Source organism: Camarhynchus parvulus, chromosome 12 (assembly GCF_901933205.1).
Source record: "Camarhynchus parvulus chromosome 12, STF_HiC, whole genome shotgun sequence".
NCBI lineage: Eukaryota > Metazoa > Chordata > Aves > Passeriformes > Thraupidae > Camarhynchus > Camarhynchus parvulus.
Genome location: NC_044582.1, coordinates 13,162,232 through 13,186,231, shown reverse-complemented (window position 1 = coordinate 13,186,231; position 24,000 = coordinate 13,162,232). Strand labels below are relative to the sequence as shown.

The 24,000-nt window shown below is 46.0% G+C and overlaps 1 protein-coding gene across 1 annotated transcript in view; it reads left to right on the top strand.

Moving 5' to 3' along the window:
- Window positions 1–24,000, top strand: part of CADPS (calcium dependent secretion activator) — a 203,022-nt gene that overhangs the window by 20,557 nt on the left and 158,465 nt on the right. Inside the window, 2 exon segments of the mRNA XM_030956450.1 lie at window positions 19,676–19,789; window positions 23,486–23,818. Of these exon segments, the coding sequence (XP_030812310.1) occupies window positions 19,676–19,789; window positions 23,486–23,818 (447 nt within the window).

Genomic DNA, 24,000 nt, shown 5'->3' with positions numbered 1-24,000 from the left:
GCTGAGCACTCTCAGTGCTTTCTCTGCTGTTCTTCTCCACAAACATTCAGTGAAGTTTGATGTGCTGCTGATGTCATCTGCGGGACATTCTGTTCTGTGGTTTTAAAATGCAGCCCAATTTCAAACCTGCTCCACTGGGCTTAAGAAAGCCTGTGCTGCTGCCCTTGCTGTCACATCGCCCAGGCTTGTGGAAGCCGGCGTGTTAACTGGTCTCTGAAAACAGTTTCCTGCTTCTCAGCAACAAATGTGATTATGGTTACACTGGGGAATGGAAGCATGAGAAGCCACATTGTTGCCATAAAGGTCAAGTTGAGTTGATTTTTAATCCTTTGACAGCAGCAGCCTCCTCTCTTTTACACATGTGAGTTCATGTGTGTCTGCCAAGGCATAGGCAGGAGCTTAGAGATGGAGTACCAGGTAGGCCAGGCTTTGCTTCTGGAACTTTTCTGGGGAAAAGAGGCAGTAACATCTTGGCTCTAAGTTGTTTATTTAAGAGAAGAGCCTGGTGCTGCTGTCTCTCAGTGGTACCCAGTGCTGCTGCTTTGTGCCTGCCATCAGTGGGACTGGGGAGCCCCAGCTGCACTCTGGGTGGGAGTGGTGGCTCCTTGCTGTGTGAGAGCAGTACCTGGAAACCACAGGCTGCACTGGGAATGGGACCAGTTTCCAGGCTGTGCCTGTCTGGGGCCTGTGGCATGGGGATGTCTATTGTGGGAGGGTGTGGGATCCCATGTTCCAGGGTGAGTGGGCTCCCACACATATACCCAGGGATATGCAGCAGCTTGGGATGTCGCTGGTGATGTTTGTCACCTTAATATTCATCTCCTGTGTTTGCAAATCTTGGCGTGAGCTGCAGATTCTTCTGTTAGTATTTTGGGGCAATTTCCTTCAATTCCTGATTAAAATGCATGTGTTTTTCCTCATTTAAAAATATCATCTGTATCAAAAAGCTAATGATCACAATACCTGGCTTCCTTTTCCCCAACAAAGATGACAGCAGTGATATAAATCATTCTGTTGCTGATTGTAAAATTGCTACCTTCAGGCACGTCTTTATTTTAGGGTTGGATTTTTTGGCTGCCACAATTTACAAGAGAAAGACAGTTAGAAATTTTCTCCTTTTAATATGTAGTTTTCACAACTCTCAAGTCTCTTTATCATGTCAAACTGCTTTGGCTGCCAGGCTGGAAAAAGCAAAAGATTGGGGTGCCTTTTTTTTTTTTTTAACATGCAGCTGTGCATTTAAGTATATGGTGTCTTTCCTGACTTAAGATAAAGTCGTAAAGATTTCCTGGGGGGCCTTTGCATTGCTCTGCTATTGCAGTCCTTGCTGCAGTAGACAGTGAATGTTCTTTCCTTGGGACTTTTTCTTGTCTGATTTGAGCCTCAGTTACCTTCCTCTGGTTCCTGGCATGGTTATTGTGGGACCACAAACCTTTCTAGCACTGAGGTGTATCAGCTCCACCATGTGCAGAGTCCTGCTGAGAATTTGGATTTTAGTTGCCAGTTTTTGAAGTGAAATATTAAAGGGATTTTAATGCAGCATCATATGGAAACACCAAGATTTGTTTGTTTTATTGCTGAGTTAGTTTGGGATTTTTTTTTATTTTAGGTGGGGTTTTTTCCCTCCCACCTCTGTGGGGAGATGTAAATGCCTGTCTGGAGAAGTCAGGAGCTGCAGAGACTTATCTGAAATGCCACCACCATCTGACCACCTCCCAAACAGCCCAGCTCTGTGCTTGGTGGATGACGACAGCAAACCCCATGAAGGGTTGTGCTTGTATTTAATTCTGCATTACAATCCCTTTAATCTAGGATTATATCCAGTTGTTTTCTTCATGCAGGGTGTATTCTGTCAGATAAAAGCAGTAGCATCTGGGAGGAGAAAAATTGCTTCAAACAGGGGCTGGAAACCTTGAGTATCGGCAGGTGCTTTTATCAGAAGCATAAACCTGTCTCACAAAAACTGCCCAGGCAGGTGCAGGGGCTGACAGGACCCTCCAGCTCTGATAGATTAAGACCCTGAGAAGGCAACTGGTTGCAAATGAAACAGTAATTGCTTTCCCCTCACTGAATGAAATCTTCTCTGAGGCGATTACACAGATTAAAGCTTCCCACTGCAATGTACCAGAATAAATATAGCCTGTGCCTCTTGCGGGGGCTGCTGCAGAGCAGCACTGGCTGCAGGATGCCTCCTGTGAGGTATGGCAGGGCAGCTGGAGGGAAGGGGAGAAGTCCTGTAAAAATAGGGCTGGAAGGACCCAGGCTATCTGAACATCTTCCTCTCTTAAAGCTGGATTGAGCATGCCCAGGTTGTTCCTGGTGGCACTTGTCCAGCTGGTTCCACTGGGGATGTGGGGACATGAATTCCTGGGTCAGCTCCTCCTGTGCATCTGCATCCTTACTGGGACAGGGCTTTTTCTCCAGTATCAGCCTGGCTCCCTTGCTGTAACACATACTTTTAATTTATTGTCGTAAATGTGAGTGAGAATGAGGGTATTTTTTTCAGCAGATTTTTCCGTACTTTGAGGAGTCTTGTCCTCAAAGCCTTCCTGAGGGAGCTCTTTCTTTCTTACAGCTCTGCCCTAGGCTCACATTTGCTGCCTTGCTCCTGCTCCCCTTCTCAGGGGTTCCCTGGGTGATCAGTGCCACCAAGGTGCCCTTTCCCTGCTCTGAGTACTTAGTGCACCCCCAGCCATGCACTTTGCATGTAAAGTTAAGCCATTACCCTAAATAACAGATGCATTTTACCAATCTGATAATTGGTGGTACCTTTGACCAAGGTGCAAGGGAGAATTTGCCATGCTTACACAAAATCATTTTCCTTGTTTATCACAGCATGATTTAACTACCTGGTGCTGTTAGTGGTGTTTGATTAGGTTGCGTGCTATATAATTTCAAGTACCGTGTGTGTTAGTTGCATAACACAAATTAAAGTCTGAAATACAGGAGTTGTATATGTGAAAATCGTAGAGATCTTTTCCACTCTAATTAGCTTCTTTCCAGAAGAAAAGAAAAAAGCATAAAAAATGCAGTTCACTTCGGTGTGTAGTAGAAGATGAAGGCTTGTGTGGGCTGGAGCAGTGCCACATGATGGAGAATCATTTTGGGTTGTACAGAGCTGTGTCTCTTCCCTGCAGCAGTGTGCTCCTGTGAAGAATCTGGATTTTCCTGAGGCATTTGGCAAATCTGAGGGCAGCAAGTGCACAGGGTATGGTGGGAAGAGTTGCTGTCTCTCTCCTCTGTGCCCAGCTTGTCCAGACCTTCTTGGCACAAGCTTGGGCTCCCCTTCCAGAGCTCAGCATCAGTCCCTGCCCAAGGGACACAGACGTGTGTCCTTGGCACAGCCCTGTGAAGGGGACTGCTCCTGGCTTACCATCTGAAATTATTCGAGTTATGAGTACCTTGGGGCTAGGCCTGGTAGGATTTTCTGTTGTTTTCATTTTGTACCAAATGGCACAGGGAGGCCACGAGACTCAGGTTATCAGCACAAAAACAGGCCCTGGAGCTGACCTGGGTGTGAATAGGACAAGGCAGTGCCTGGGTAGCCCAGGCTTCTGCAGAGGCATTTGCAGCCAAAGGGATTTGAGTGAGCTGTGGGCAAGTATTCAGAAGTGCTTTGAGTTGTGACAGTGATTGTAGCACCATCACCTCCTATCAAATGAATCAGCAGGAAAGAAGTCTTTCTTTGGCCCAGGGCTAGTTAGTTTAATTAAAGGTCTGTTGCTCTTGCAGAATTTTGATGTAGTCAGCTAAGTTGGTTGCTTAAATGATGTAATGTTGTTATGCCTATTTTTCCTCGAATCTAAATTTCTATGGCATAAGTAACAGGATGAAATGATCTGTTGCTGTCTGTGGAGAGCTGATGAGAAATGAGTGGTGGAGGTGGTGGGTAGGCACTTAGAACTGGCAGGGGATCTGCTGTGAGACCTGATGGTTTTGCTGCAAATTGTGGGTGCCAAGGCTGTGCCAGTGACTCGCCTCATGTGGCACACTGGGGAGATGGCCACCACCAGGTCAGCACCTGCAATAACCTTGACATCCAGTTTATCTGTTCTCAGGGGATTGTGATTTGTATCTGGCTTTTTCTCTAATAAAAATCTATTTTCAGATCTTGGGGATGAATTTTCTCTAGGCCTTTGCTTATCCAAAAAATCTTCAATAACTTGAAGTGATGGTTTTAATGATGGCTTTTTCTCTTGGTCTGAACTGCTGGACCCTAACAGGGACCAATACAACATCTTTAAATTTTAAGCCACTGTATTTCCATACATGCAGTTTTCTCATGGCCCACCTTTTTGATTTTTGTTATGTCATCTTCTGATCCCAAGCACTGGTTTTTCCAAACCTATACTTTCTTGTGAACTATCTTATGTTTCCACTGGGGATAGAAATACTTTTCTGTGCCCCATCCCAAGGAGCTTGGTGGTTGTTGGCAGTAGCTGTTCATGAGTAGCTGCAAGAAATGCTGCAGTGGCCACCTGGTTCCCTCCAGCTTTCTGCTGAGGACTGTGACCCACAGCCACGTGGACACTGGAGTGAGGCTGGGCTTGTGCCACTGCTGGCACTTCACTGGCCATTTGTGCTGCTCCACTGCCCCATCCCAGCTGAGATCCAGCCCTTCTTTGCAGCCTGAGCCCTGGCTCTTTTCTCATGCTCACAGCCGTGAACATTTGCCTGGTACAGCTGCAGTTCTTAATGCAGTTCTGTACTCATCAAAGGCACTCATCAGGACTGGAGGCTTTTTGGCATCTTGGCTGCTTCTGTCAGTAGTTCCTATTAACACTAATGGAAATCACACTCTTGGCATCAGCAGCACAGCACCCCCTGTGCTGTGCTCTGCTGTCTGGCAGGAGTGAAATTGTGGGGGTAATTCCTTCTGCATCACACAGAGATTTTACTGCAAGGGGTCTTGCTGTCACTTCGTAAGTACTGTGCCAGCTTAATGTTCTGTTATTTCTTTCTTGGGAAGAGCCTGTAAAGCTGAGGAGTGTGGTGCGGGTAAATGTTGGTTCTCAGGCACCAAGAATAAGGGAAGAAAAGTCTTTTTTTGAATTCCAGCCTTTGACACAGTGCTTCAGAGGCTTTCCCTGTGGCCCTCCATAGCTACAGGGTATGTTGCTTCCTCTTCAGCAGCAGCCCCTGAGCAGGAAATGCAGCCTCTGTCACCCACCCAAATGTCAGGCTGTAGGCAAGAGGATTTGTGCACAGCTTAGCAGAGGGCTCAGCTACCAGCCCCATTCAGAAATCTCCTTGGTCTCCCAAACAGGCCGAGGGGTGCCTTGCTCTTACTGACTCATGTTGTGCAGGCTCTGGGTTTCTCAAGATAAGCATCTTTATTCTATCATGTTCTCACTGTTAGCCTGCAATGTGGCAAAGGCTTCTGTCTTTCTTTGTTGTTTTTTTTTCCCTGATGTTATCTTCAGTTTCTTTGCTTCTCCATTGTACCAGTAAGAACTGGGATTTGCTTTGCATGTTTAAAGCACATTTCTGTAAAAAAGTCTAAGGAATTAATCACAAAGCTCAAAAATAGTACATGGTTTGTAAAGAGGTAGTCACAGTTCAAAAGATTAAAGGAAATAAACATTTCTATTTGCCACCTAAATTTAAGGGGAGTTTTAGTGTATCCTGGGATATAGCATCAGAGAGAAAAGTGAAATTGCAAAGACAGTCATCAACCAGAAGGAGTGACTTGTGCCCAGCAGGTCTGCATTCAGGTTTGGGGAACTTTGCTCCTGATTAACACTTGGGCTTTTAGTCAGTGAAGGCAAAAGAATCTTCTCCAGGCCTGGAGCTGATGGGCAGGGGTGCTGAAGTTCTCAAGTGACTTCTGTTGGCAGCTTCCCTGGCATTTTTTTTCCAGTATTTCCTGGTGAAGAAGATCTTAGTGCTGATTTTGTTTGCTACAACAGGTATAATGTCTGACTTTCTGAGCTCACAGCCAGGGTTTCAGCTGGAGCCTGGCAGCTTTCTCTGCTGCGTGGGTCAAGCCAAGTGCTGAAACCTGGCTGGAAAGGAGTTGGAGGTGGAACAAAGTTTCCCACCAGTTTGTCCTTCTATTGTCAGTGTGGGCAGGATACTTGCCCACTCAAGAAACCATTGTGTGTAAAACTCTGAAGTTTGGAAACTTCAGACAAGGAGGGGCTGGATGGCAAAGTGTCATTGGCATTGCTGGAGAAAGCCCTGCCAGTGTGGAATGAAAGGGAACAGGCTTGTTTGTGCTGCTTTTGGCATTTCCCCTTTGTGCACACCCCAGCCTGGACCAGCTTTCTGGACAAAACCTGCTTGGTCACAGTTCAGCCTGGTCTCCTCTTCTTCATGAGGTTTTGAGGCCAGAGGAGCTGCACGAGCCAGTGCAGCTGGTACCTGGCATCACCTGCCTCGACCTGCACACCCCATGGGCTCCCTGCCCATCTTCCAGCGTGCCTACTCCCTCACCCAACTGCCAGGGAAGCTGGCTGCTGATGCTCCAGAGGGCTGGGAAAGCATTTGTCTCAGAGACAATTGTCAATCAGGGCTGCCTGTGCTTCCTGTTCTGGAGCAGGCTGTGTGAGCCCCCTCTGCAGTGTATGTCATGCCAGAGGACAAGCTATCACTGGCTGCGCTGGTGCTGGCCCAGCAATCAGCACCAGGAGTAAAACTCCAAGCTCCTTTCATTCAAATATTTTGGGACATTTTCAGGTAAGCGACTGCATTCCCACATCCTGATTTCTACAGCTTTTCTTTAAGCAATATTTAAGATTGGTGTTTTTCCTTCCAATTTCTGTGGGTACCAGTTATCTCTAATTCTTCAGCGTAGGCTGAGGCTTCTAATAGGAATGTTTGAGTTAAAAAAAAAAAAGGCAATCCATGCTGTGGGCTGAGGTGAGGTGGAGTTGCTGCTGGGATTGTCTGTGCATGTACAGCATACTGTGAGATCTGTTTTATGGGATCAGAGCAACATGGAGTACTGTGCCCAGCTGCCAAGCTCTGGGATCTGCCACCTGCACAGACCTGTGTTTCCAGGACATAGCTCACTCCTCACTTATTGGGAGGAGGAACATGAGAGTATTGATTCAATGCATTGTGCTCATTTGGGGAGCTTATTTTCCTTTTTTTTTTTTTATGGTTTTGGCTGTTATGGTTTCAGTGATCTCTTACAGGGCTCCTAGAAGCAGAAGGGAAGCTCCAGGATAGAGAATGCTGTAGGCAAATGCTAGCACAGCTGTCTTTTATGAAGAATAATTTTATTTTGTCTTTTCCTCTTTCTGTACGTCCACATGTTTTTCTGCTCCTACAAGCACTCCTCTGAAATTATATGCTTCAGTTCTGCAGTAGCTTTGATGCTTTTTTTTTAGAGGGGGGTTCAACTTGAACTCTTAATGTGTAGACAAACTCATTACCTGACGTAGCAACAGGCAATTCTTCCTCCTGCTCTTTGGGACTGTGTTCTGCTCCCTTTGTGCACAGCCTGCTCTCCTCCCTCCTCCTGGATCTTTTAGCCACTGTAAGGTAGTGTAAGACACATAGGAAATCTGGATTTTGAGCTTGGACAACATATTCTGGGGGTGTGTTGAAGAGAATATTTACTCCATCTGTTACATCCCCTTCTGCTGCAGGTCACTGTTCTTGTAGCATCAGCTTGCAATTCTTCTGCACAATCCACAGCAAATGAGGAGCAGCGACAGCTCATCTGATGGGAAGAGGATAGCAGGGGGCTCTGACCCTCCCAGCAGAAGTGCATAGAGCTCATCATTCACTCAAAGCCTTTAAAATTATTCTGCCTCAAGCCCAGAGCAGAAAAATGAATCTTTCTTCTTTTGGAGACAGCCTGCAATACACTACTTCAATTCCTACTTCACAGGAATCCTTAAAACAGCCTTCCTGGCTTAAATGAGAGAGTTTTTAATGTGTAGGCATGTGTTTTTGGAGAGGATTTTTATGTAGGGCCATGTGAAACTGCTTTGTTGAAAATTGCCAGACTTTAGAGAGTTAATGTACTAAGGCATTACAGCAGTGGTACCAAATTTACTCTTTTGGGTTTGTTAGGAAAGCTGGATGTTTCAAACTACTATCTCTAACCTTTGGCTAAAAAAAGCCCCACAGGTCATCAAGGGCACCAAAAAAATGATTTTTTTAGGTGATTTGGGGGTTTTTTGTTTTGGTTGAGTTTTTTTGTTTGTTTGTTTTTGTTTGGTTGGGGGTTTTTTGTTTGTTTTGTTTTTTATATCCAGTTTACCAGTGCTGTGTCCCAGGGTGATGGGAAGGTTTTTGGATCTGACCAGATCTGGCTGCATTTGCTCCCCGTGCCCTGGAGGCAACAGGAAAGATTTGTGCAGCTGGGTGCTGCTGGGGCTGGGTGGTTGGTGCTGAGTCCCAGCAGGCAGCTTTGGGGTTCTTTAGCTCTAATTAAACTTGGCAGGAGGTAAAAGGCAAAAGACAGCCAGCATGCTGGCCAGAGGCACCAAGGGCAGAGGGCTGCTTGCTCAGGGAGCCAGGATGTCCCTCTTGCCTCAGCCAGGTCCCCAGGGATGATTCAGTCATGGCTGTGGTGTTGCTTCTTTCTTTCCACCGGTGGGGTTTGCACTGCTGAGCTGTGCTCAGCTCAGGTGCTCACCCCTGTCCTTCCACTGCTTCCCCAGGACATCTCCCTGGGTTGCAAGGCTTGGACTGATCACTGCACACTCCAGAGCCTGTCAGCCAGCAAATGGCCTTTCCCTTATCTTGAAAACCTTCATGCCTAATTACATGCAAGCAGCTAATTGTCCCTTTGCAGATGCCAGTGTGGGCCCTACCCACACTGCACACAGGCGCTGTGTGTGCCATGACTGCCCTAGCTGGGTTTCATTTATGCTTACAGCCTAAAGCTGAGAAAAGGTCACTGCTTCCTCCAGCTTTCCCTGTCAAGTGAATGTGCTCCAAGCCTGGAAATCTGAGCACTTGCTTGCACGAAGCCACCCTTGGGGCTATGTCCCCATGGGGCTTCCATCCCATCTCTGTGATGCCACAGAAAATTTGCAAGATTTGCCCCTTAGTTTTCAGCCTTCTGACAGAAACTGGGTCCAAAGACTAGAACTGTGGGAAACTAACTGGATAATTTTAACAGTGCCTTTATTTAAGTAATAGTAAATCACCCCAGTGGAATGATGTTATTGCAGATTAATTTCTCAGATGTCTTTGAAGGAGCAGACAGACATTCTCAGCTATTCCAGGTACATCCCAGCCGTCCTGTGAAGGTATATTCCCATGTCTCTGCCTGGTGGTGGACATGGAAAGTTAAAATGCTGTTTTCATGCAGTAGTTTGTTGCCTCAGAACAAACTACCTTTTACTAAACTTTCTCCTCCAGCTCCAAACAACATGCCCTTGTAAAATCTGATATTACTCACTTTAGCAGGAAATGTGAGGTGGAGGAGGACGTGCACTACAGTTTCACACCTTTTCTCTTGTTTTTCTATCTAGAAACAAATTCTGTTCTGGCTTGACTGATTGATTGAACCTTTTTCAAGTGCTGTCTGAAGGAGACATCTTCTGCTGGATCAGAGATGTATTTGGCTCTTACACAGATTTTCTTAAAATCTGGAGTGTTTTCTTTCTTTTTGTTTGTTTCTTGGAACTCATGGCAGATGCACAGAATAAGGGAAGATTTCAAACACGACAGGCTGTACTTAGCCGGAGCCATGGTGTGTAGTAGGTCACGTCTCTTAGTGGGCTGCTTTGAAAATGTTCTTTCTTTGGAAAAGAAATATTGCTCAGACCTGCATCTGCTTCCTCTTCTGCTCCAGCAGCCCAGTTTCATGTTGATTCAGATAGAAGCCCTCTAGTTTGGGGGCTGGTGGTTTCCTCAGCTCTTGGCAGGGGCAGCGTGGGCATATGGGGTGCCCACAGCAGGGCTCACCATTTCAGCCTTGTCTGCCTGGGAGCTCCTCTTCATTTCTTGCCATCTTGTTCATTCCCATCAAAGACATTCCCTCCCCTGCTAACTCTGCCAGGCTGAAACCAGCATTTTCACAGAGGCTGGGACACACCAGGAGTCCTTGATTCTCCATTCATTTGTCTGCCACTTCAGCTCAGTAAGAACTGTTTTTAAAATAGCTTGTGACACGCAGGAGAGGCAGAGTTTAATGATGAAAATGATGCAAAAATAACACCAGTGATGGTAGATGTGCTTTTTTTTTACCTTAAAAAAGAATAGAAAGAAGCCTGGGTTTCTTGTTTGGACATCTGAAGTGTCAGTAGGAGATCTTTAGCTCTGATTGTTTAATATTTTTAATTCAGCATGAACAGCTGTATACATCAACCAGGAAAGATGATTGGCTTCTGCAGTCTGTAAGGTCTGCCTGGAATAAGAACACAGAGATGGAAATAGTACAAATAGTGATTTCAAAGTGTCTCTAAAAGTAGCTTGCTTTTCTTCTTGGTTATGCACCATCCTAGTCTGTGAGAGGCTCTCAGTCTTTTCATGCATGTAGCCACTTCTGGAGAGAAACAAATGGGAAATGCAGCACAGAAGGAACAGACAAATGGGCTTGTTGGACAGGAAGGACTTGCCTGAATCCCAGAACCCCCAGCACAGACCATCTTTTGTTCCCACCTCATCCCTCATCCCTCACCCCTCTTTGTGGATCAGTTAGTTTATGGATGTGTAACTGTCCTTCAATTGTGCCTGGGATCTCCAAACCCACAATATGCTGGGCCATTCCTAGCCCCTAGGCCAAGAATGGAGACACTTGGGTAGTGTCAGTAGCAATAAGAGTTTCTGATTTCAGAGTGCTGAACTGTCCAAATAACACTGGCCCAGGCGGTGAAAATAGGTCCTGTGCTCTTAGTTACTCCTCAGGAGGGTCTGGCAGAGTGTTCCTGGTCGAAGGGGCACTGGACACATTGATTAGCAGTGTATAACCACCACTTCTCTACAATTCTTTCTTTTGGGCACCAGGGAATTATTTTTGAATGCTCCCTTGTAGCACTTGTAAGAGATTTTTTACTTTAAATTATCAAATAAATAAGTATCAGCTATTTATTGCAGATGATTGAATGAGAGATTTTGCATACCTGTGGTGGTGAGAGAGCAGGAGGCTTAGGGCTTTGCAGCCATTGGGAAATAGATGTGTAATATCCATACCCCAAATTGTCTTTTTTACTTCCTTTCCATCAGGCTCTGAACATTGAAGTTCTGGAACTTGTCCTCAGAATATTCTGAAATAAATATAAATTCTAGTAGGATCATAGCCCAGCCTGTGCCTGACTTTTCCAAGGGTCTGGACATGGGTGTCTCATGGAGAAGGACCTGTGACGTTCTCCAGCTTCCCACCTCCCTCCTGCACTGCAGCACACCAAGGTCTTGAGGCATGAAAGGATGGGAGGTAATGTCTCAGAAGCTGTGTCGCATTAACACTCACAGGCTTCCATAGACCATGTGTTGTTTTCCATCCAACAGAAAAAAAGGAGTGACAGTTTTACTTTCCAAGACTGCCTGTGATGCTCCAGAGGAGAAGGAAGATCTTCCCTCAATCCTTTCTCCTGGGTTGATCATTTTTTGAGGTCTCAGAGCAGCAATGCACTGTATGTAGGACATGTACTGCACTAGTGGAGTGAAAGGGCAAGGCCAAGCCATGTCTGTTGCACTTACAGAGAGTTCCTACAGCAGTCAGAGCAAACATGTCTCAGAGTGCCCCTCTGGCCAGGCCCTTGCTAGCAGGGTTTGCTGGAGCAAGCTGTGTAAGTGGTTCTGTTAGTGGCCCTCAGGAGGTGAAGTTAATCAGACAGGGACTGGGGCTGGGAGGGAATTAGAAAGATATTTGAGCCAGAGAGAGGAGGAGGGGGAGATAATCCAGCTGCAGAATCCAGCCTGGGAGTAAAAAGATTTTTGAGCACCCAAAGGGGCATCCAGTGCTGGGGAGCTTGCTTGTCCCTCTGCTCATTCTACACAGCCTCCATTCTATCTGTCTCCTGGATTTATTTCCTAGCTGTAATTCTGCTAGTATTTTTATGGGTTTGTTTTTTCTGTTTTATTAACAGAGCAGCTGCACTTTTACCACAGGCAGCATGACGCTGGGCTTTCTGCTGAAAGCTGCCACATCACGATGATGTGTTTTACCCAGCAGAGCTCACCAGGCAAGGTTCCCGGCACAGCAGAAGTCACCAGGGAAGTTCCTCAGAGCAGAAATCACCCCTCAGCCCATCCTCAGTCACTGGCCTAGTATTTCATCATTGCTATTTCTTGCTTCTGTTTTGTGCTGGCTTCTCTATTCTTCTAAGATCAAAGTCATATTTTTATTAGCAGTAAAAAAATAGGGGCCTGTATCTGTTTGATCATATTCAGAAAGATACCCAGCAGGGCTAGCTTACTCTGTTGGATCTGTCACAAACTCACTGTGCTAATGGCTTGCTTAGGTAAAATAAGATCAAAAGGTGGAAAAAGTTCCAAGTTTTCTGTGCTCTTGTCAGGTGGCTCCATCTTGGGGTTACTTGCCAGCACATCAGCTGCAGAGGAGGGAGCAGCCAGAAGGAGACACACAGGAAAAAGAAACTTGCAGGCAGGAGCAGAATTTCCTGATTGGAATCACAGCTGAGCCACCTGGTCTAGTGGGAGGGGTGCCTGCCCATGACAGAGGGGGTGGAACTGAATGATCTTTGAGGTCCCTTCCAACCCAAACAATTCTGTGATTCTGTGATGTTAATGGAAAAGGAGACCCTTTGCAGGGGAGACATGCAAGGGGGGACAGATGCAAGGGTGGTATGTGAATGTTGAATGTACCTCTGGTACAAACAAAGATAGCAAGTGAGGCAGGCTGTGGCAAGGTATCTTTTGATGTACCTGCATCTAGGCTTGCTCTGTGGTGGCAGGTTGAAAAAGGAAGGTGTAGCTTGGAAAGCACAAGGGGAAAGTCATCATGGCATGGCCCAGTCCCAAATCCTGGGTTTGTTTTCCTTTTTTAGCATTGTGCACCACAGAAAGTAGGAGCAGCTATAATAGCATTTTAAGTCTTTCATGTATGTCAAAGTGTGTCTGGCTGGCAGAGTGAATCATAGAAAAGAAATATACTCAGGGTTTGAGAGGATAAAAAAACACATCCATGTATTTCAGAGAGCAACTCCGAGCCTGTGCTTTGTCTCTCCAATAAATCTGCTGCTGGATGTAGTCTGGGACAGTGGAAAGAGGAGATCTGCACTGCTTGATCTAGAGCCTCTGTGTCTGCAGCTGGCTTAACCAAGGGGATTGATGTTCTGCTTTCCCATACTTAGGCAGCAATTCTTGAGCCTCTTTACAGGAGAAATGTTCCAGCAAGTGCCAAAATCATTTAACACTCACTGCTTGTGCTGCAAGGCTGCTGGAGTTTGCTCGTAATAACGGAGGTAGTGAGAGGTCCTGGCAGGGATTGGAGCTGGTGCTGTGGGGAGGCATGGCTGGCTGGTAGCTCTGTGGCTGGGCAGAGGAAGGGGCTTTCTTCCTCTGCAGGCTGCTCTAGTGGGTTTTCTGTCCCCTTTGGTCACATTGCTGAAGCAGATATTTGCCCTTAGGTCAGGAAATACTGTTCTTGTGTTCTTGGGCTGCTTGAGTGAGAGGCTGGTTCAGTCTCTGACCTCCAAATCGGTGCTGTGCTGGTGTGTAAGGACCCAGGAGCTGTTTGCATTGTTTGTGCTCAAACCCAGCTGATCTCTGAGCACAGGGCAGGTGGGCATGTAGGAGTGTTTCTCCCAGAGGATCCCCATTGCTCTGACCCATCCCTAACACACAGGAGGGCTGATCAGACAGGGCATGAGCTGCTGCAGGCAGGAGTTGTGTGTGCTCTCCACTGCCCACGTGTGCAAACCCAGCCATGGTCGTGGTGCAGTCATTTTCTCTGCAACAAATCAGCTGGACACCTCTTCTGAGAGAGGAGTAGGTGACACTGGGGTGGTTTGCCAGGACCATGCCTTTTTCTCATTTGCCACTCACAAAGGATGAATGTGGCTGGAGAGTGGGTGGCCAATGTGGATTCATCAGGGCCTGTAAAGCATGGACCAGGGGAAAGGCAACAAATCAAGCAGCCACAAGGAGGGAATTGTACAGGCAGCAGGAAAACAGTGGGTGTGTGCACAATGATCTGCATATGGTCAGACTGTAGGGGTATCCCTGGAAGCATGCATGGTGGCTATCAGGAACCAAAGCACAAGAAGCTCTTTCTGGTAAAAAGTACTAAATTTCTCTGAAACAACCAGAAAAGGTCCTGTTAGATGGCTGGGAACAGTTTCCTGAGACTGCAAATTAAAACTGGTTGTGTATGTGAGCAGTGAAAAGCCAGCAGTGTTCAGCTGTTCGCAGAGCAGCCACATCTGCTCAGGAGAGTTTGCAATTAAAACCCCAAATGCAGGGGCTGTGAGTCACCCCACCTGTGGCCCTCTCTTGTAGCAGGGAAATCACCATCAGCAGAGGGACAACCTGATACATTTTCCTGGTGCAAAATAACCTGTTTTTTTCTTTCTAGTCTCATGCCCATTGCTGGCCCTCTGGTCTCTCTCTTGAGACCAGTGCTTGGCTGCTCTGGCCTCCTCCCCACACCTTCCCTCCCACACTGTTGGTGTTGTAACTGGTTTTCTGGCTGTGAAAGCAGCAATGACGAGAGTTGCTCATTTGGTTGGTTTAGATTTTTCCTAAATCACCTGGTGCTGAGGAGTAATGAAATATTTATTGCATGTTACAAAACCAAACCCAGAGCAACAGCACAGTGAGCAGTTACATATTCCTCCTTTCCTCCCTGCAGTGGTCCCTGAGCAGCAGGTGCCCTAAGAAGGAAAAGCTCAGTGCTGCTCATGTTTTTCTGCTGCTGGACTTTCTGGACAAAAGGCAGAGGTTCTTCCCCTGGGAATTACCTGCATTTCTACCTCTGGGAATTACCTGCAGTCTGTGCCCTGGGAATTACCTGCATTTCTACCTCTGGGAATTACCTGCAGTCCTCAGCTGAAATGATTCCTCTGGGACAGGGGTGATGCTGATGGGCTGAGCCATTAGAGACCAGTGTGCAGTGCTGTGATGCCCCCTCATGTCCTGCCTGCAGGAAAGACCCCTCAGTGGGATGTGCAGTGTGCAAGGGCTCTGTGAGGCATCAGTGCACTGAAACGTTCAGTCCTTGATCAGAGGTGTTCACATGTGGCAGTGAAGGAGGTCACTTCTCAACCACACTGCCTTTCACTTGGAAACATCCTTCCACAGAGCCCAAATCTGATTGATTTCAACAGCTTCACATTGATGGACAGGGCTTTATTAGCAGGTTTGAGTATCTGTACAGGTGTGAACATGTTATGCTGCAGCTTGCTACTTACTGACAGATTCAGCAATCTGCAGTCTAGGATGGCCCTTCCTTCCAAATCTTCTGTTGGTTATGGGTAGCTGTAGCATAATGTAGGTTGCAGGAGAGTTCTAGAAGTCCCTGGCCCAATTTCCCTGTTCAAAGCAGGGCTCCCTCCCAAACCAGATAATTTTCATGCAGTCAGGCTGTGGAAATTTGCAAGGCTGGAGATGCTACAGTGTCCCTGAGCCCGTTTTGGTGTTGTACTTGTTCCTGCATGCTCAGACTCAGCAAAGCATTCTGGAGAGAAGATGGCTTAGTGGGGCACATTGCTGTGTATAACTTTGTTCAGGGAAGTTTTCTCTGGCAAACAGCTCCTCTTTGCAGTGCTTGTGCTTCCCCAGTGTAGGTGGAGGCTGGAGATGATGTGCAGAGATGGTGCCAGCTGTTCACTGGCTGGAACACTTTGGAGAAGGTGCCATGGCTCCCTGCATTCACGTTTGCACTTGGCTCTGAGTCAGACTGAGTATGTGCAAAAATAACAGAGCAAGAAAGCTGCTGGTGAATGTTTGTCCCAAAGATGCTGATGTCCTGTTTGCCGGGATTTGCATCAAGCAAATTCATTTGGTTGCCTCTGTGATTTGCTTGTGGCAGGTGGGTCTTTGGTCAGGTCTCTAAATTGTGCTGGGCATGTGGTTTTTCTTAACAAATTAAACCAAGAAGGTAGAAATCATGTGGGTCCCATGTCAAGTCACTGATGAGCTCTTCCCATAATGTAATCTGTTATGGGAAAGACATCTGCCAAACTTCTTTTAAAAAGCCATGCAATCCACAAGGGATGCCAGCCCAAAAGCTCCATGGGTGCCATGCCTGGTACCTGTGCCAGGAGTTCACTCCTCAGTTGATTACAGTTTTTAATATGCCTGTGTATATCTGGCAACTTAAATTCTCCCAGACAGGTAAAGGTCTGGGAAACACTGTGCATAAGCACATCACAGTATTAACTTGGGAGAGTTCTCTTGGGCCCAGAGTGCTGTGTTCTGTGATCCCTCTGGAATGCAGAAATGACTATTTGTTTTTTAATGGCTCATGTGTGGGAAGCAGTTGTAGGGGACATCATGGAGGTTTGGAAAAGTGAGGGAAGGTAAACAGAATAAACCTCTTCAATCCACCAGTTCTGTTTACTCCCAGCCCTCCTGTGTGATGGCACTTGGATTTGTTTGCACGGGAGGCAGCGAGGCTGTGCCCCCAACATCCACACCCCTGCTGGGCTTGCAGCCTAACAGGGTCTCACCTCCTGCCACAGCTGGTGTGAAGGCTGTGATGTTGTACTGATGTCCTTCCAAGTGGAAATAATTCTGCTGTTCTCTGCTATTTGTGAGCACCCTATGGAAGGTAACTGAGTGGCCTTACTGGATCTGCAGAAGCTGTTGGCTTGCTTTATGTGGATTTCTAGCTTATCAATGGTGCCTCTAATTACAGGAGATAAAATAACACCCTGCCTTTAAAGCACTTAAGCTTCCAGTTGAGTATTCAGGGCACGTGCTCTTTTAAGTCTGTGGCTGAGTTAGTGGCATCACTTGGCACTGCCTCAAGGCTCTGGAGAGTGATTCTGGTGCTGAGACTGCCCCTCTGCCTTGCTCCAGCCTTTGCTGGGAGGTGCAGCCTCCCAGCTGCCCCAGAAGTGCTTCTGGGATTTGGCAGCAATGCCTGTGGGGCCTGATGGGGAAGGAGAGAGGCATAAAATAGGAGGTGAATCGTGTTGGGCACATTTGGTTGACCTCCAGGTCTGGTTCCCTCTGCTCCCTTCCTTGTGGTATGGCTTTCTGCACCAGGTGTTTGCTGCTGTGCTGCAGAAGCTAAGTTTAATATGAAAACAGTTAAATTGTGTCAGATTGACTGCCTCCTTGATAACATCCCTAACAGTGGCACAGCCAGGGATCAATACCCAGTGCTGTCTCCTGCTCTGGTGGGGGTGTCAGACTGAAGGTCCTGTTAGCTGAGGACTGGACTGTGCTGCAGCCAGGTGTGATCAGACAGGATCTCCTTTTCCCTGGATGGGGAAAATGCTGGCATACAGCTTGGCTGAGGAGGAGGCAACTGACACTCTCATAGAGACAAATCTGATGATTCATTTCCACAGCCCCCAGGAGCTTGCGTGTGAGCTGCGTATTGGGAATTTCTAGGAATTTCAAGGAGCATCATTCCTTCTGAAGGTAGCCCATTCAGTACTGAGGAAGGAGGATAGAATACTGCTGCTAGATGGCATTATAGGAATTGAACAAGCAAGGACTTTTGGAGGTTGTCCTAAGAAATAACCTGAACACAGAAATGTAATAAATATGCCACGCATGTTGTTAAAATCCCAAATGAAAAACCTCTTGGCTTAGAGTATCTGTGCTCTTAGTATGTCTTTCTGTGTGCCTCAGCATCCTGATTTCAAGGGTACCTGTAGCTTTTCTGTTTCTTTCCTTGTTTTTTTTATAGCATCTGTTGCCCTGTAATTTCTTCCTGACATTCACAATGCTTGCTGATACAAAACTGTCAATACATTTAATTAACATCTTACCTTTCACTTCTTTGAGATAATTAAATGATTAATAAAAACAGACCTAGCACCTTCCCACAGGTATCCTCAATCACTGCATTGTCTCTGGCTCCTCTTACCATTGACCCAGTTTTCAATTCCATCAGCTCAGATAGGTGTGGAGCCTGTTTTACATCTGACGTTGTGCGTGTTGCCCAAGGACTCCTGATGTCTAGGGTACTGTTGGCAAACACCCCAAAGGGGTTTAGGTGCCTGACATGGCAGATAGGATCTAACTTTTGATCCTAAGAGTCTGGCATCCTAAAAGCTATAAGCTTTTGGCAGTGCTTTTCCTCTGGGCTCATGGCTTGAAGCTGAGGTGGGTCAGGTTAAGGGATGGTCCTTGCTGCAGCCCTGTGATGCTGAGCTTTGTTGCATGTGTCAGACCCTGTGAAGTCTAGGCTGGTGTTTTGGAGGTGGGAGTGACCCACCTTTGCAGCACCCTCAAAGTGGTGAAAGCTGTTCCATGTTTTCTAAAGCAGAGCACAGCAAGTCTCGCTTTGTCACTTTGATGAAAACGTCTCCATTAGCAGTAGGATAATCCCAGATTATCACATCAAACTGCTATTGCTCACAAACCCCCCTCAGCGTGGTGTTGAGGCATTAATTACCAGTGTTCATGATGTTCACTACTGCAGTCCCCAAACACCCCACACAGCACATCATGACTGTAGCTCCAGTGATATTTATCCCTGCATTTTCCAAGTGGTCCCTCTCCTGCTTTTTATCACTAGTGGTGTTTACCAGGTGTCATTATGCTCTAGTTGTTAGAATCTCTGCAGTTTTTTATACTTTATTCAAAGCCATTTAGAGACTTAGAACCATTAATTTTATCATTCTCTTCCATTCCACTGGCATACAAATGAGGAAAAAAGACACTTCTCTACACTTTATGGTCACCTGTTCTAATTCTTATTGCTCTCCTTTCCCTTTAAGTTTGAAGTTGCAATATACACTTATTGTTTGCTTCCTTCTGTCAAAATTAATTCTTATCCTTGAATGTGAGGTAACCCCATGGTAAACCAGCCCCAGCTACATTTCAATCCCTGCAGTTTTTCAGCATGAGTGCTGTCTACATCTTAAGATGTTAGGCTGGCATTGCTGATATATTACTTATGTGCCTGCTGTGACTTTGTCTGCATTGTAAGCTGAAGAGGTGGGTTTTTAGCTATGTCTGGTTTTTTACTGACAGATAAATTGGAAAAATAATGGCATGTTATCTTACAAGGCTGGAATAAACCTTGTAAACTTTCTATAGATGTCACTGTGACAGAATTAGAATTGTCCTGTAAGTTACACCAGCTGTGTGCTGGACAGGAAGTGTTTTGAGCAGCAAAGAGACAGCAGAGAAAGTCCTTGCTAGGAAAAGGAGAACAGGTTTGCTCTCATAGGATTTCAACATTAAATTCTTTCACCACTGGTTTTGACTGATGTTTTGTATATGAAAAACCAAAAGAAATGAACAAAATGAGCAAGGAGAAAAACAAAAACCAAACAAAACCCAACAGCTAGCTTGCAAGGCTTTCCATTTGGTATGAAATCTCAGCTTCTAAAGGGGAGAGGAGGCTGAGTGGGAAGGGGTTGCACCAAAACAGATTCTTGCAAGCACTCACACAGCAGCTTGCTTTTGAATTGAGTATACCTGAAGTAGTAAAAGTCTTATGGGCATTTTGTGGTGGCAGACTTGTTTAGAAATGATGCTTAGGCTGAATTCAGGTGCTTGTGATGCCTTAATGCATGTTATAACCACTCCAATAAGGTACTGCAGATCAATTACTGAGTTTTTCCCCTCGTACATAAACCTTTTTTGACAAATTTTCTTCTTTTGGCATGTTTTACAGATAAGTAAGCAGCAGCTCCAGACAATCAAAGATCGTTTCCAGGCCTTTCTCAATGGAGAAACCCAGATTGTGGCAGATGAAGCATTTATAAATGCTGTCCAGAGCTACTATGAGGTAAGGAGAGGCAATGCAATGCTCTTATGAATCCCTGCCCTCGTCCCTATTCACAGATGGGGTTGAATTCTGAACTAATGATTTGTCCATTATCACACAGTATGAAGCAAAGGCAGATGCAAAGTGGCTTCTGTCTGATGGCTGGTACATCACAATGTTTGGGAGGTTCAGGGTTTGAATGTAAACCATGGAACAACCATAGCAACCCCCATGCCATGGTGTTTGCTTATAGCTTGATTATGGGGAGACTGCCCTTCCTTTGAGCTGAAAAATAATTTCATTATACTTTTGAGCAGCGTGTTCTAAAACAGTGAAGATGGCAAAACCAGTAAAATCAATGTCATGTGCTGCATGTGGAAAAATACCAAGAGAAATCTGGGCAGCACATTCAGTTCTTGCAGAAGCTTTTGCATTGTGTCCAACTGACTTTGGGATTTTCAGCCTGAGTCTTGTCTTTTCTCTTTGGCCTGACAAGTGCTGCAAAGCAAAGGAGGAGTGAGGAGGATGTGCATCTACAAAACTAGATGATACCAGAGAACATGAAACATTGTTCATAATTGTGCAAAAGAATAATTATGCATATCTGTCTTTTTGCACCTCTTTGTATGCAGCCCATAATGCTGCCTTTTATATCCCTGCTTAGAAGGAAAGAGTTTCTGGTTTTGAAGGAAATCAATGCTTGTCATTTCTATCAGGAGTGTTGTTTATTTTTTTGCTAGCCTTTCTGCAATCCACTTCTCTTTCTCCCTAGAGCTGTTCTGTCATAGAAGGTGAAGATTTTGAATTGCCTACATAAAATTTTTCTCTAGAAGTGCAGTCTAAGAGGGGATGAAAATCAGATACTAAAACTGAAGAGAATTGTAACTCTATAGGATATGACAGCAGCTGCTTCTGTGTAAGGAAAGCACAAATTATCTCTGGATTAACTCTGTTGAACCAGTCTAGTAGTTCCTGCTACATCATTCTCTGTACAGGAAGGAAGCCAAGAGTCATTTACATCTTTTATCAGAAAAGAAATTGCCAAGGGATCATCACAGCTTCGCTGAACATGTGCTCTCAAAGAAAGTTTTCAAGATGGAGTGAGCCATGTTTTAGGATGCAAGAGCAGTATAATCTATTCAGATAAGATTATTGGGCAGGAAAAGGAAACTGTTTAAAACCAGGCAAAATACACCCCTGTTTTACTGCTGGTCTGGCTGAGTGTTGTCAGCTCCAGAAGCCCTGTGCTGTATAAATGCCCCAAGTTATCAAACTGAAAAAGAGCAGTAGATTAGCAGTAGATGTACACAAGCCCATGTTCTCAAGTGGACCCTCCACTGGCTCTGTTCTGCTTAAAACAGGCCACATAAAGTGTAATGCATCACTCTGTGTCCTTTAGCACAACTTCATTTTTATTCTTTTTAGCTGTTGGTCTCCTTTAATTGATGGTTGTGTGCTTTCACCTTCTGTGCAGCTGAACCTTGCCTCTGTGGCTCTTCCTGGGCACCAGCTGCAGCGGCACAAGGAAAAGCCTTGCCACAGAAAGCCTCTGTCCCTCAGGGCCTGAGCAGTGTTCCCTGCTGAGAGTGTTCTCCCTTCTACTCTGCAGAGAGATGTGCTCCCCTTGGTTAATCCATCGTGCAAATCACTCTGCTTATCTCAGCTTCTGCAAATCTCAGTTTTATTCAATTAACTGTCCTTCTGCTGAGTGCTATCTAGAAATCAACGTCGACTGATTTATAAATCTGCAAGATGGCTTGGAAAACACACAGCTGAAACTGGTAATCTCTGTGCAGGACATGGCTGATGTTTCTAAAAGGTCCACTTATTAATGGTGCAAGATAAGTTCATTACCTGGGGATGACTGGTTTTTTGCAGAGAAAAAAAGATAAGGGTGACATTGTAGGTCAGAAATGCATTTGCTGTTGCCCTGAATGTGTTTGCATGGCCACATTTTGCTGTTAATTCTGGCTGTCAGGGTAAGCATGTGGTTGTCAGTCTCAGGCTAGTTCACAGGCTGCTATCAAATTAAAGAATTGAGTGATCTGCTGCTGCTCTGCAAAGCAGTGCTGTGCCTGCAGGAATGCTGCAGACCCGTGTGCACAGACAGGCCCAGCATACTCCAACACACTGCAGGGAAGCTTTTCTCAGCTCCTTTGACTTCTAATGAGTAAAGCTTTGTCTGTCACCAGCACATTTTGCAGCAATCACTTCAGCGCATATGATAGAAGTGCTTCATTAGCCCCATTTCCACTCTGCTGTGGGCAGACACAGACACAGTGGCACAGTGGGCTCATCTGTGGGTGTGGCAGGAGATGCCTGACCCAGCTCCTGGAGGTGTCAGTTTCCTTCTGCAAGATTTGCTGTGTGCGCCCATGCTAGGATTTTGTTCTAGGCAATACTTGGCTCCTGGAAACCCTACTAAGCTGTCCTACAGCCAGGCAATTCACCTGGTGTTTTCTACAGAAAACAGGACATAACACATTACTTGAAAGCACCTGCACACACCTGGGGCATTATCACTCATATTTAATCTCCACAAGGAAGTGAAGCACATACTGCTGTTGTTTCAGCATGGACTGAAGAGGTTGTTGGTGGCATTCTGCCTGTCTTGTCTGCAGGGAGTGAGAGCTCCCATGGTGGTATTGGAAGGAAATGGCTCAGCTCTTCCTCAGCATGATTTTTGGTCTGGTCCTTGGACAAAACCCACTACTACTGCCAAGAGATGCCTGTACCATCAAGCATCTGGGAACATGGAGTATGGTATTGCTGAATGGTATATAAAAAATAAATCTATCACGTCCTTAGGTCATCCTGAAGCTCTTTAATTATTGAGAGCTGACAGATACACCCCTGTGAGGGCACAGCTTCTTCCCAAACTGCTGTATTCATCAGCTCTCAGCATTATTAATAAAACAGCAGTTTTCTTACTGGATATTGTTTGCTCTTCTGTGTTCAGGGCTTGGGAGAGGAGAGCCAACACAAAATCCCTCTGACTCTCTAACCCTTCAGCTCTGTGTTGCTCTCAGGACATCTGTGGTCTGTGGAGTCTGTCATGTTTTGACCCTTTTGCTGCTCTTGCAGTGGGAAGAACATCTTTATGAAACGTCCTCTCCCTCCCTTTCTCCTGCTGTCAGTGCCCTGCATCTCTGCAAAGGTTCAAGCCATGCTGGGCCATCTTGCATTTCCCATTCCTGTGTCAGCAGGGCAGACAGCAAGGATCTCCTCTGGTGTAGAAGAGTTAGGGTGTAAACCTGGTCCTTGCAGAGGTTTCCCAGGGGCCTGGCTACCAGAATAAATCTAGTGCAGTGCTGTTGGCTTCAGTAAGATGACTCTGCTCCCTCTAACAGGGCAGAACTTGGTTAGGTGAATGTTGTGCAAAAACTTCCTTATTAAAACATCAGATGGAACAAAATAAAATCCTGCTTTCCCAAAGGGGATTTATGTATCTGGTGAGGTGTGGCCATAACTTCACATCAAGTCCTAATTGCATCAAAATGTTTGATTGTAGTGGAGGTAAAGCAGAAACTTCACCTGATTTCATTACACTAACCAAAGTTCAGCTGAAACCTCTGGCAACATGTGGCAGTAGAGTGAAGAGTTGGAGAATGTCCTGGCGGTCAATAAGCAGCTCCCCAGCAGCGAAACCACCTTTTGTGGTACTTAAGGAGGATTTTTTTCAACTGCAACCATTTGAAACCCCCCTTTTCTTTGCAGGTGTTCCTGAAGAGCGACCGCGTTGCCAGGATGGTGCAGAGCGGGGGCTGCTCGGCAAACGACTCCCGGGAGGTCTTCAAGAAGCACATCGAGAAGAGAGTGCGCAGCCTGCCAGAGATCGATGGCCTCAGCAAGGAGACAGTCCTGAGCTCCTGGATGGCAAAGTTTGATGCTATTTACCGTGGGGAGGAGGATCCCCGCAAGCAACAGGCCAGGATGACAGCGAGTGCTGCCTCGGAGCTCATCCTCAGCAAGGAGCAGCTCTATGAGATGTTCCAGAACATTTTGGGGATCAAGAAGTTTGAGCATCAGCTTCTCTACAATGCGTGTCAGGTAACGTGGGAATGGAAGAGGGTTTTTGGGGAAGGCTTGCCATGCTATTATGAACTGGAAACTTTGTGTCTGATCAGATTCTTTTGGAGAGAACTTCTACCAGGAAAGTGAGGGTTGGTTTATGGTGGGACTTCTGCACTGCCAGTGTTGTTCTGGCTATCCAGGTGGGCCTCCTTCTCTTG